The 14,339-nt window shown below is 40.7% G+C and overlaps 1 protein-coding gene across 2 annotated transcripts in view; it reads right to left on the bottom strand.

The window, feature by feature from the left end:
• The window catches only part of MDN1 (midasin AAA ATPase 1), a 158,572-nt gene that overhangs the window by 70,843 nt on the left and 73,390 nt on the right, over positions 1–14,339 (bottom strand). For both annotated transcript variants that reach the window (XM_059941583.1, XM_059941584.1), the window contains 9 exons: positions 12,800–13,008; positions 11,968–12,090; positions 9,908–10,105; positions 8,754–8,861; positions 8,205–8,393; positions 5,866–5,955; positions 5,507–5,770; positions 5,096–5,357; positions 1,072–1,231 (listed from right to left, as the gene is read on the bottom strand). In XM_059941583.1, coding sequence (XP_059797566.1) covers positions 1,072–1,231; positions 5,096–5,357; positions 5,507–5,770; positions 5,866–5,955; positions 8,205–8,393; positions 8,754–8,861; positions 9,908–10,105; positions 11,968–12,090; positions 12,800–13,008 — 1,603 coding nt within the window. The remainder of the gene's footprint in view (positions 1–1,071; positions 1,232–5,095; positions 5,358–5,506; positions 5,771–5,865; positions 5,956–8,204; positions 8,394–8,753; positions 8,862–9,907; positions 10,106–11,967; positions 12,091–12,799; positions 13,009–14,339) is intronic.

Here is a 14,339-nt window from a genome sequence, read left to right as displayed (position 1 = left end):
AAATGTTTGTTGAATGAATTAAGGAAAATGATAGGAAGTTCCCTGAACTAATACAACTGTCTTCTCTTTCCCCCTCCCTCTCCCCCACTTCCCAATATTATCAAATCCATTTAAAGGTAACTGGATTTTAATTCGAAACATTCTGAAAATGCTCCAGGTAGAGAAGCCCATCACCTGACCTGTATTACACTCACTGTACAGGCAGAGTAGTCTTATGCTTGCCCTTCTCCTTACTTTGGAATCAAGTGGTACACACTGAATGCACATTTACTAAATGTCTGCCCTGTGTCAGACCCTCCATTTCAAAAATCTGTACTTAAGAATGACCCTAACAGGGAATTCCCTGGCAGTCCAGGGGTTAGGACTCAGCGCTTTCACTGCCGTGGACTGGGGTTCAATCCCTGGTCAGGGAACTAAAATACCACAAACTGCGTGGCACGGCAAAAAAAAAAAAAGAAAGAAAAGAAAAAAAACCCTAACAAAAGGAACCTTTCTGATGTTAAATACAAAGGTGTAACTCAAAGGATGTTAGTTGGAAAAGTAGTCCAATTTTGTTAGCCTTCAGTTCAGCTCAAAACTATCTGCTAGAACTTAAATATTGTAGCTAATAACCAACTACCATTGTTCACCACTGGGAGAAGTCCATAGAATATAGCTGAGGATGTGTTTCTAGCTAAGAAAACAGTGGATTAAAAATACCAGAGCTGGAATTCCCTGGTGGTGCAGTGGTTGAGAATTTGCCTGCCAATGCAGGTGACATGGATTCAAGCCCTGGTCCGGGAAGATCCCACATGCCGCAGAGCAACTAAGCCTGTGCGCCACAACTACTGAGCCTGCGAGCCACAACTACTGAGCCCGTGCTCCGCAACAAGAGAAGCCACTGCAATGAGAGACCCGCGCACTGCAATGCCTGCGCACACCAATGAAGAGGGAGAGAGGGAGGGAGGGAAGGAGGGAGGCAGGGAGGGAGGGAGGAAAAACAAAACCAGAGCTTCCACCTGGGTTTCTACTTTGACATGCATATCTCAAATTTCAATCAGACCCACTCATGATTGAATAGAAGGTCCTTACTTGCAGAAGTTAACATTGTCCATCAAAAGCCAATCTCCAGACTTCAGGGCCCGAACCAACATGCTGTCAACCCATTCGAATGTGCCACAGCTTCGGCCACTGGCTGACTGCATAAGCTTCACACCAAAGCTTCGGAACTCTTCCACGAGTTTGGCAAACTCTGAAACGTCACAGCCACAGTATTTAATTTCAAACCAGGGCAATCAAAAACAAACAAATAAAACAAAAAACTAAGAGTTTATTAAAAGAAGGCTGGAAACTTCTGGCCCAGTTCTTTGAAGTTTCATAATAGGGTAAACAAAAAGATTTTCATTTTTGTTTGAACAAAACAAGTAAGAAAATTAGGTTTGGGGATAGAAAATACTTAATGGCTTTCTGAATGAATGGCTAGATAAAGTTGACTCAAGGGTGATGGAGAAGGGAAATTATCTTGATGTGTTTTAATTTTTCAAATGAGGAAGGATAATGTCTTCCACCTATTACTGCATTTATACTATAGGAAAGTGCTGTTAAGTCGGCACAATGCAATCAGTGTCATTAAACAGGGCATCCTTTGTAATGACCATATCGTATACAGTAACAACCGGTATTTATTTGCTTCATAGTTTAGATAGTCCTTTCCCAGAATTTTTTCAATTGATCTTTCTTATTAGAAATTGTTTCCTTATGTAAGACAGATAACCAACAAGGACCTACTGTATAGCATAGGGAACTCTACTCAATATTCTGTGATAACCTATATGAGAAAAGAATCTAAAAAAGAATGAATATATGTACATATATAACTGAATCACTTTGCTGTACACCTGAAACACCACACTGTAAATCAACTATACTCCAATAAAATAAAATTATTTTTTTAAAAAAGAAAGAGAGGGGCTTCCCTGGTGGCGCAGCGGTTGAGACTGTGCCTGCCAATGCAGGGGACACGGGTTCGAGCCCTGGTCTGGGGGGATCCCACATGCTGCGGAGCAACTAGGCCCGTGAGCCACAATTACTGAGCCTGCGCTCCGCAACAAGAGAGGCCGCGATAGTGAGAGGCCCGTGCACCGCGATGAAGAGTGGCCCCCGCTCGGCGCAACTAGAGAAAGCCCTCGCACAGAAATGAAGACCCAACACAGCCATAAATAAATAAATAAATAAATAAACAAAATCTTTTAAAAACCAAATAGAATCCAAAAAAAAGTAACTTTAAAAAAGAAAGAGAAGAAATTGTTTCCTGACCCTTTTTCATATCATAAGGTAATATATGTTGGATTTCTGCTTCTAGCCATGAAGGAATAGTAAGGTTTAGACTTAACCTCCCAGTGTTTAACGATTAGAAAACTGGTAAAATACATGAAACAACTGCTTTCAGATGTTGGAAAACAGTACAGGAATGTGACACCTGAGGGAAGGAGGTCCTATAATGGCCGGCTTTCTGCCTGGAAGCAGTTTCTAGACTGCAAAGCGGGGAGGGGAAACTCAAACAGATCCCAAGGCCTCAATGACCTGAGGTCACAGACTTGAATTCAGGGACGCTACAGCAACTAGAATGAGGGGCAGGGTGCTCAAAAGGCAAGAGTTACTCAAAGGGATGGCTCCAGAAATCCAGATGAGGGCTCCTGGAGTCTTTGGCTCAATAATAATCTACACGTGCATGTGAAGGCTGAAACTCCACAAGCATGAGCAAAAACTTCCAAGGAAAGGACAGGTACTGGGGAGCTGTGAGCTGAAGAATTCCCGGAGTTCACACGGGGCTGAACAACACTCCAGTTCCCACCAGTCAAAGCGAAGAGACTCCGCAGAACACACAGGACCTTCAGTAGAGATGTCATAGGGCCATGCCTCAAGAGGGGGGCTCATTTAACCCTAGAGCAAAGGTTACTCCGGACCTGACCTTACACAGCTTAAGTGCAAGCTTGAAAAGATAAAAATGATCCATAAGCAACTCAACTGCCTTATTCCCCCCAAAGAAAACCTCAAAAAAACAAAATGCAGCACTTAGCAACTTAAATTCAAAATGCCCAGAATCTAATAAAAATTCCTAGATATATTTTCTTGCTTCTTTAAGTCCCTAAGGGCTGCATTCTGATGTTAATAGAGCTATTATATATATGCTCAATATGTACAAAGATTTAAGATAAAATATGAAACTAGAATATATTTTAAAAGTCACACATGTTCATCATAGGGACATTAAAAGATATAAAGTTAAGAAGAAGAAAAGATACTTTTAACCAAAAGTAAGAGAGTAGTAGACAAACTGTTTTAGACCCAGCCTCTTTCACTCTATCAATATCCCTAAGAAATGAATTACTCAATATGAAAGTCAATCCTAAATAAAAAGCAGTATTGGGATTTCCCTGGCGGTCCAGTGGTTAAGAATCCGCCTTCCAATGCGAGGGACACGGGTTCACCCCATGGTCGGGGAACTAAGATCCCACGTGCTGCAGGGCAACTAGGCCTGTGCGCCGCAGCTACTGAGCCAGAGCGCTCTAGAGCCCGTGCGCCACAACGAAAGATCCCGCGTGCCACAACTAAGACCTGATGCAGCCAAATAAATAAATTAAAAAAAAAAAAAGCAGTATTGAGAATGGGCTGTGAGAACTTCCCTAGATATTTACATTTTAACAGACTTATGAAAGAAATCCATACACACCAGATTCCAGGCTTTGAAGTCACAGAGGACTGGAGCCCAAACCTAGTCTAACCACTCGGTAACAAGAAGGCATTGGGCAGGTTATTTTACTTTTATGAGCATCCATTTCCTCATGTATAAAATGGGGTTCATTTTTCCTTATAATGTGGTACTGTTGTGAGGATTAAAAGTAAACACATTTAACATAGTGTCCACCACTCAGTAGGAATTCAAACCTCAATGGTGAGTTTTACAATACCTATCTTTTAAAAATATATAAAGTGATATATGACTTCATTAACCTATTTAATAATTAATTTGAATGAATGAGTAAAGAATTTCAAATTCAAATGGTGAGCTTGAATTGGAAAATGACAGATCAAAACAACACTGAAATCACTGTCTTAACTAAGAAAGTAAACTATCTGACCCACAGCTATGGATACAAGGTTGACACAGTGGGAAGAGGGGAGTCTCATTTCTTCAGCCCTAAGGAATCAACTATTCCCAAGGAATAACTGAGAATTCCTAAGGAATCAACAGTTAAGACCAGGTTCTGGAAAGGATGACAACCTCAGTGACAGGCCTTAACCTTTAATCAAGTTTCCCCTAAAGGCATGCTCATCACCACCCAAAAAGTTGCACTACAAGATGAGAGTTGTATATCTCCAGGTTAAGTGAGGAATTTCCTCCATCTTCTATACAAAATAGATTCCTAGCTATCAATTTAGACTTCTGTTCTTCAGTTTGAAATACTCAATTTCTTGAGAAGTTATTAACAAGTTTAAAAAACAGGCCAACAGGGGGCTTCCCTGGTGGTGCAGTGGTTGAGAGTCTGCCTGCTGATGCATGTGACACGGGTTCGAGCCCTGGTCTGGGGGGATCCCACATGCCGCGGAGCAACTGGGCCCGTGCACCACAACTACTGAGCCTGCGCGTCTGGAGCCTGTGCTCCGTGGCAGGAGGGGCCACGGTAGTGGGAGGCCCGCGCACTGCGATGAAGAGTGGCCCCCGCTTGCAGCAACTGGGGAAGGCCCTCGCACAGAAACGAAGACCCAACACAGCCATAAATAAATAAATAAATAATTTAAAAAAAAAACAAAACAGGCCAACAAAAAATAAAACCAAATTTACATACAAGTCACTGTGGTTGATTATACACAGAATAAATCAAACTCAGTAACCAATTTCTTTCCTGTTTCCTTTGTTTAGGATCACCAATTCTGTATACTTAACATCAGCTTCATTTTATTTCCTAGGACAAAGATTTCCAAATTTTGATTGTTAATAATCATTAAATTCATTTCAAAAATTATGGGCATTGCATTTACAAATATATTACCTGCGGGTGGACACTATATGGGCAATGGTAAGTGTCTGATACACACACCCAAACACACATACCTGCCTTGGAGTATGAGTTGATTTTATTGTTGAGTCTCTGCATAAGCAGTAGCACTGCTTCCAGCTTGCTGACAATCTCCATCGTGACACCCTTACCACCTTCTCCAAGACACTTGGGCTTACAGGTCAGGAGGAAATGACTCCAGGCTCGCAGCACTACTTCTGCATCGTCGGCACTGACGAGGAGGCTGTCTCTTACCAGGGTCCTGACAGTGCCCTCCACCTTCTCAAGGAGCTGCCTCCACGGCCGGATGAGATCAACCTGCAATTTCCAGAGCACGTGAACCCAGCACAGCCCATGGCCAGAATCAAAGAACACTGCTACTGTAGCTACCACCAACACAGAAGACCACCAGCCAGACCACACGGTTTATTGTGTCCTGCCTGAAAACGCAGAGGCAGATCAGTTACCTGCTCAAATCCACCCAGAAGCTCTGAAGTGTCCATTGCACTGTTCATGGCCATGATCTTTAAAGTGTGACCAGTAAGGTGAGCCAGGAGCTGAACCAAGCTGGTCTTGCCCACTGAGGCTGGCCCCACAAGGATGACCATCCAGCTCATTTGTACACACTTCATAACTGACTCCAGAGACTGTAAAGACTGGTGCAGGAGCAACAGGGGCCGGCAGGTCGGGGGAGGAACGTAGCTGCCACGGGAAAGCATCGAGTAGCCCAGCTGAAAAAGACATGCCGGTGAGTTTTCACAAGTGTGCCTGCGAGAGGGAGCAGAAGCCACAGAAAACTGAAAGTGGCTTATCCTCCTCTCCTCACCTGAACATCACAGGGAGTGATGTGAAACAGTCTGGTTCCCAGGTACGGGTTAGAATTTGAATTAAACACATCCTTGAATACAGCAATGACCTAAAGGAAGACGATGATACAATCAAAACACAAATCACTCCACCAAATTCTGAGCCAAACCTTCTAGAATGAATACTAGTAAACATGAACACAATAGGAGAATGACAATATTCTGAGTCCTTATCTTTTTGAATTTTCTTATAAAAAGGATAGATTGCATTTAATTCTTCAGAATGAAAGTAAACTGAAGCTTAAGAAAAGAGTAACCACATAATCTCAAATTATTTTGAGATTCCAGTGAGAAAATACCATAAATTAAAGCCATAGAAACTGTGGTAAATCTTGAGATGAAAAATGAATTTGCTTTCATCATTCAAGATACCACCTAAAGAAGGTAGAAGAGAAACATGAAGTTTATGAAGAACAATGACTGTTTCCTGAGTACCTACCACGTGCCAAACATTATATTAGGTGCTTTAATAGATTATTTCTGATCCTAATACCCTTGCAAAATAGGTATTTCCATTTCCATTTTATAGATATGGATTAGGGGATTCATGAGTTACATGATTTGCCCATGGTTGGTAACTGATTTCAAATCTAAGCCTGTCTGACTCCAAAATCACTGTTATCCTTCTAAATATTTATGTAGAGAGGACAAGCAAAGTAATTTCTCTGACTGATTATTTACATTCACTTATCCCTTCCTTAGCAGCAATACTGTTAAAAACTTCCTGTTAACTGTACTTCATTTATGCACTTTTTTTTTCTTTTTTTAAATCTAAGAGGAGCTGGGGAGGGGAAAAGATAAGGGTGTGTAAAAAACACTAATTTAGCCCATAGCAGCCACAAAGATTCCAGCCACCCAAAATATTTACAACAAGTTGTGCATTTCTAACAAAGCAGCAATATTCATACTAATCAATGTATACTGAAGTCAGAAAATAAAAACAACAAAGATAAAATCATAATGAGTATCAAACACTGAGTAAAAGCCTAAAAGCAGCACAGAAGAAAATGCTCCCACCACCTACTCCTTGGTCCAGGCGATTTCTGACCTTATATCCCACTCTACAGCATATCATCTCCTCTCACTGATATTATACCAGAGTTAAAATTACAAATACTTTTATAGCCTCTCTTCTTCTATTATTATTTTACTTAGCTTCTTTCCCCCTCAGAAAACATTTGGTCAACTACAGCAACTGAACTGGAGGAGTGATGGAAACCTTCCACACCCTACAGTGACTCACCATCTGACCAACATCAGTTCCCCAACACTGGCCAGTCCTGCCACAGTTAATCCACTGTAACCAGTAAGTGGATGGAGAAATGAAAACACTAGCTGAGGCTATGTGAACTAAAATTTGTGAAAAAAACAAAACTAACTGAACATCTTGTCCTAAAATACTGAAAGCCATCTGCATGTAATAAATGAGTTGTTAACACTGGGCTAGACTCTGGATGCCACACAGAAGGGGATCTGTGCTCTTAGTAGCAGAATGAAAGTGTGTGAAAGTCACTTGTGCCACGTGCAGCCACATCTTCACGTCAGTAAGGAGGTTACTGTTTCTAACTCACATGAATCTGTAAGTTGCTTTGTTTGTAAACAACTGTGATACAGTAGAAGGAATAGCAGGCAAAGTGGAAAGGTCTGTGCTGGAGAGCTGGCTGTGCCACTTGCTACACTGAGATTCCATGACTCTGAGCCTTGGATCCTCCTCATCTGTAAGAGGTCATGACAGCACCTCCCACCTGCAACTGTTGTGAATTTTCCATGAACTGGACTTGAAATACCACAAAGCAAAATGTACACATTATTAATTTACTAAGTTGGAAATTCTGGTGTTGTTTTCTACTTACAAAGGGATATTTTTACTTCCATTTAGATACAGAATTTCCTCTCTCTTTTCATCTATTTATCCTTTCTAGAGAAAATACTTTGCAATTTGACATTTATTTAAAAGTAGAAAGCCCTCCTCTTCTACTGGTTATCACCTGTCTCCTCCTGCTTCTCACTTTTGTGCCTGGAAAGGTGATAAAGACCAAGCCTTTATTAATGGAGGGCAATACTGTTAAAGAAGGTCTGCAATCATGGGGATTTAGATGGATAAGCAAACTGTGTCCTCCAAAGCAAACTACACTATGAGACTCCGAGACAGGTGAATGTTTAGTTTCTTCCCGTAACTTTTAAATTTCCAAGCAGCTTTACTGGGTTTGGTATTGTTAATGAGTACACCCCTTCTGTCCCTCAGGAAGAAATCAACTTACAGATGGAAAGAAATGCAAAGAGCAAGTATGAAACTCACCTTTTCTTTATCTTCCTTGGTTCTCATTCTTTCACCATAGACCAAAAACACATGCTGACCAGGATCATAACACCCAGGGGACTGGTCAACTAGCATCAACTGACACCAGCGGAAAAGGTCCCGGAGGTTGAATTCCCAGGGTCCTCCTATTTGCCCCCATTTCTTCTCGACAGTCACTTCGTGATCAATCTGAAAAGAAAACACCCTTACTGGGAAAGCATGTCCCACTGCTAGGCACTGCATTAAGTACTATCAGTGTACTGTGAATGCATACATAATCCAAAACAGAGACTAACAGGCTTGATTCAGATGTCTCCTTCTCCCAACCCAGACTTCTCAATGCCAGGAATACCCTGTAAGCATTGACAATGATACACGCAACAGAACTGAATTACTGTAACCCTCAAATGAGTAGCTTGCCTTCCACTAGAAACTTTTAGAAGTCTATGTGACTTATCTTAGTTACGGAGACTGGTAATTTAGTGTTCCATGTTGAGAAAATGAGAAAATCAGAAAAACAAAGAACAAATAATACACGTAGGTACTTACTTGGTTGTTGAAAGCAACCATTTTTTTAACAATACTTTTGTCAATGGCTGGAAACAGAGTACTGGCAATGAACTCCATGTCTATTACTGTAAGGGGATCCACAAAGACCTAGAAAATTCAAAAATAACATGAAAAAACGCCATCGTTTCTCTTTACCAAACACCAGAAATGACTACCGTGACTTACGTAAAATTTTTATTTAACACCAAATAATACCTCAGTAATATATATATTTCAGTTATAGAAATTTATTTTCTTTCATTTTTAGGATACGGAATCATATAAAATCTTTGAAATATAGAGCAAAAGAGGGTTTTCTTGTTAGCTTCATTCTAGTGACTTAGAGAAAGACATGTAAGTAATTTTTTAAAGTATATTTGTAATTTTAATTTCCTATATATCATGTAAAATGCTCTAAAAAATCCAGATGGTAGGTATATGAGCATTCATTTTAAAATTTGATCAACTTTTCAATAAGTTTGAAATTTTTCATAATAAATTTCTTAAAAGATACTCAGTAAATTCTTTATTATCACGGGATGGGGCATAAAAGAAAGCTAACATCTAGAAGCATTTCCAAGCCACTACATTAGCCAAACTTTGAAAAAAGATGTTAAAACATGTAAGCCTACGTGTACACACACACACACACACCTTCTGCTGCAAATGAGAATTAAGGTAATAAGAAAAGATACCAACTATTAATAGTGGTTGACTTTGGCATGGAGAATACTGGATTTTTTTTTTCTTCATGGTAGTTTTTTATACTTTATTTTACTTAGATTTAAATGCATTTTCATTATAAAATAATCTTTTAATGTTCTAACAGATCACAAATACACTTGAAAAGGTCAAAGATTGGCCTTAATCTCTGAGCACAGTAATAGAATCCTCAAGATGGTGGTCATCTTACTTTCCTCCAACTGATAACATACCAGGTCCTCTGAGACCTAAGATAAAGGATTCGCAGCAGGAGAGAAGTGATTATGGGAATCAGTCACATTGATATCCAACATATAAAGATACGAAATCGAGAGGCAGATCATTACACTGAGCCTGTCTCATTCTCATAGTGGGCACCCTCATAGCTAGGTGTCAGCAGTATTATTGCCCCTGACACCACCTCTGGTTTCTGGGGCAACAGCAAATCTTACCTGAGTAAACCTATTTAGGAAAGACCTGGGCAAGCCCTTCCTTCCGCCTCCTTGTCTAAAAGGATTCTGACAACCAAAAATCTTCGTCTTCTCATGCAGCACTTGAAAGCTCATTCCTAACTCAGGAATATAGATTTCTCCTCGGTGGTCAAAACAAGCATTGAGTCCTTCCAAGACTGACTGCGAAGCCAGGTTAAGCTATTTGGAGAAGAAAGAGCATATACTTATTTTATATGCTGTATAGCTGTTACAAAAAGCAAAAGAATAATATGCACAAAAAGTAGTCTTATCCTCAAGGGGGAAGGAGTTCAAACAACATTGGTAACATTCTGCTTCTCAAGCTGAACTGATGTGTATTCATCCTATTATTTCATATATATGTTAGAGAAATTTGGGGTGTATAAAATAGCAATAATTTTTAAGTAAACTGAGTATGTAGGTTAAATTTTTTTACAGCAGTTAAATTAGTCTCAAAAATAAAACTGTATCCATCATCTGCTCCTACATTGGCCTACTTTATAAATCATAGCTTACAAAAGAAACTTTCCAATACAAAGATATCTCATTTTCGCTCTGGGATTTTTTTAAGGTGAAGTAAGATAGCTCTTTACATACTTAAATAAACATCCTTCCCAGCTCAAATACTGAATAAACTCTCCAAATGGGCTTCAAAGTCACGATATAAACTACATAAAGTAGATCTAACTATGCCAACAGTTTTGTGAAAAACAAGAGCAAACACGAGGATTTGTGTGTGTGAGCGCCAGAAATGAAAATTGCTGAATGGAGGTCCTCAGATGCTGAGTTCAGAGCTCAGGGATGTGAAGTATGGGTGGTTTTTAGGTAACATGGAAAAATTCAACTGTGAAATGTGAATCAGTAAAATGCAAATGGGCCAAAAATCAGATTATATTAGAATTTCAAGTGTCATGTTTACATAAGCACTCAAAACACAAACTCCGCTATATACCCACATACAGGTCAAGTTCTAAAAGCTGCTCTTACGTGTGACTGCAAGGCCAGAATGCCTTGCAGTCCCTATGTGCATTTCCACAAAATATGACTATGGTCAGCAGTCTTCTAGCTTTGAAACAAGGCACTCTTTTTTTCCTGGCTGATGATTATTCTATCACATATCTTTTTCAAAAAAATCTGGGGGGAATAAAACAAAAACCAAAACCCTCCCTCTCTTTTAATATCTGGTAATTAGGAAGCAGCTCAGCAGAAAAGGAATCCACCCCCCTTACTGCAGACACAAGGGGGTCTGAATCTAGGGAACCCACTGGGACCTGTGTCAAAAGTCTTCTGTGGCACTTTCATCACTCAAATCATTTTAAGCTACACAACTACTTGCTCGCCTTTTCTGCAACTGACATCGCACATCCCGAACTAACTCAAATCCTTTGGCCACAACCTTCAATTTTTTTATTTTGTGCATCACTTCTCCATATCTCTCTAGCTGCCTGCCAGTCACAGAGATTCGGCACTTATCACGTGTCTCATGATGTGCTCTGTTTTGGTCATTAATTTATTCCATGTGCACATATAACACTGACCATTTTCTCGCCATTTTTCTATGTCTCTTCCTACTATAACTCTCCCCAGCCTCTCTGCTGAAATGAGGTGGTTGGCACTATTTGTAAACTATGTTTAACTCTGAAAATAAATACAAACACAGCAAGCCTGCCAGCGACTAGAGCATAAAACTAGTGAAGAGGCACTTTTTCTGGAGGCTAGCTCACGAAAGTAGGAGAGTTTGTAGGTTATATTGGGCTGGCCAAAAAGTTTGTTTGGTTTTCCATAAGATGCTGTGGGAAAACCCAAATGAACTTTCTGGCCAACCCTATACATGGGGGGAGTTCTGTATATGCTTTCTGACAAGTGACTTTTCTTATTCATAAAAGAGACCACGGAGGATTCTTTTCATCGGAGAATTTGCCTTTATTAGCCAAGGGCATGATCATCCACTGCGAAATGCCCTCAAGCCTCGAAAAGTTCTGCCCCCACCCCCATTTCTCACACTTGTAGTCCCACGTTGGCACGATGGGCCGTCCTCTCACCTCATCCAACACAACCCAATGGCCTGCCTTCAAGGCTGCCAGCAAGGGGCCATCGCGCCAGGCAAACTCTCCTCCCTTGCCACCTTCAACAGGTAGATCTGCTCCAAACAGGTCTGTGATGTCCTTTGAGAGGAGGAAGAAATGGGGGAAAGCCAACATTACATAGAAAATTAACTAGATCCCAAGACCCCAAACGTAAAATGGTAAATACTTAGGCCTTGTACCACTTTTTAGTCTTACCCCCAAGAGAGAACTAATCAATGCCAGAACTCTTTACCAGGAGCCCAGACATGCCCCAAGCATCTTATCATCACAATAGTCTAAGCATCTATCAACTGGAGCTCTAGATCAATAGTTCTCAACATTGGATGTACTTGGAAATAAATTGGTGACCTTAAAGAACAAAAACAAAAACCACACACACCAAAAACAAGGCCCTCCTCCCAGACCCCATCCCAGGAGATTAGTTAATTTGTCATCTCTGTCCCATATTGTCATAAGATTGTTTAAAGGGTCATTTTATCTGTAATTAATATTTTTAGAAAGGACAAAAATAGAGAGAGGCTGTATTACAATAAAAACTGAAATGAGTGATTCTCCCTCAAAAGAGAATTACAATAAAGCATCCAGAGAGAATACTACTACAGGTGTCATCTATTAATGAACACAAAAGGAGAATTAGGTTTGTGGATCATGTTGCTATGGTCTTTATCACCATGAAATATTTGGGGTTCTGACATCGTGATTATTTCTGACTAGAAAACTCTATAAATAGATAAAAACATTACTCCCTACACCTACCCCCATCAGCTGTAGCGTGACTTAAGCTTACCGTCTGCTCTGACAAGTTGATTCGGACAAGAGTGTTGCCTGAAGCCTTGGCTAAGGCTCCCACCAAGCTCGTCTTGCCCACACCAGGGGAGCCCTCCAAGAGGATAGGTTTGTTCAGTTTTGTAGCTCTTAAGAGCCTCTGGGCATTCATAGCTGTGGTGCCCGCGCTGAGTGCATAGTCGGCGATATTATTCCTGTGCAAGACAGGTCCTGAAGTGGAGAAAAGAAAAGCCACATTTAAGCTAGACATCACCAAATCATACATATATATCAACTGGAGATTAAAAGAATCCACCAAGTAGACTGTCAGTCAGTGAAGTACCATCTGTGGTGAAAACGCTTAGCCCTATTTTGATATTTCCTCACTTTTGGGTCCATAAAATGCTTTCCAGGAAGAGCCAGCAGCATACTTTCTTCAACTGTGCCTACTACACAGATCTCGGCACTTCCTACACCTACATCTATACATACTCATATAGGTCGAAACTGCAAGCATACATCTTTCCTTTCACAACCTACACCTGGAATTACTACTACCTGTACTTGTACAATTTACCTTATACTTGTATTTTCCTAAAAGTCAAGTGGAAGCTTGGTATATAGGCCAGATGGTTCCATATAAACAATTTCATCCAAGGTTTTTAGGCCACCAAGACGATTCAGGATGCATCCTTAACCCATAGTATAGCTGAAGTGCAGGACTAATAACAGTCTTAGAGGGCTTAATATTTATGCCACTATGTCTCCTGGCAGAAGCTGTTGGTACATCAGTTTGGAGGCAGTGGGGCTAGGAAAACATTTATTACCTCAGCTACGGAAGCAGAAGCAAGGACCACCCCAGTCCCAGGCCACGAGCACACAGCTCCTACACGAGAGAACTGAATACTACCATGACGGCTTAGGGAAGGGATCTAATGGTTAGATCACGGGGGGGGGGGGGGGGCCCATCAGGGATGAAGACAGTACTGTTGAAGAGGGAGAGGGAAAGGGGTAATGTTCCATTCAGCCCGGAAGCTGGGCTGCTTTAGTTCACCACTGAACCCCCGCTAACTGCCACTGCACCTCTACACATTCCAGGCATTCAACAATTCTTGACACAGAGAGGAAAGAAGGGACAAGAAAGAGATGACTCTGCTAGAGAAGCAACAATCCGAAAAATTCAGAGTGCCCTGGATAAATATCTAATATAACTACCTCATTTAAATATTTGACAGAGGCAACCTAATAAGAGCAAGGATTAGAACTGAAATCCACCTGCATTTCCTATTTAATCACTCATTTATTCATCCATTCACTCACTCAGCAGACATTCTCTGAATGCCTATGACTGCTAGGCTACGTGGCAGATGCCAGGGACAGGAAGATGAATGACACCTGCCCTCAAGGGTTCACAAAACTGTTTTTGTAAAAGGCGATAAAGTTCTTAGTTGAAACATTATGGGCTGAATTACCACTACAGGAAAGGTCTTGCTTTGAGCACCAAATAATAAACAAATAAATGCATTTTTAACGGGACAATTTACTCATGTATTAAAGACTGT

This window comes from Balaenoptera ricei, chromosome 12 (genome assembly GCF_028023285.1).
Source record: "Balaenoptera ricei isolate mBalRic1 chromosome 12, mBalRic1.hap2, whole genome shotgun sequence".
Taxonomy (NCBI): domain Eukaryota; kingdom Metazoa; phylum Chordata; class Mammalia; order Artiodactyla; family Balaenopteridae; genus Balaenoptera; species Balaenoptera ricei.
Note: the sequence above shows the minus strand (reverse complement) of the source record. Positions and strands in the feature narration are given on the sequence as shown.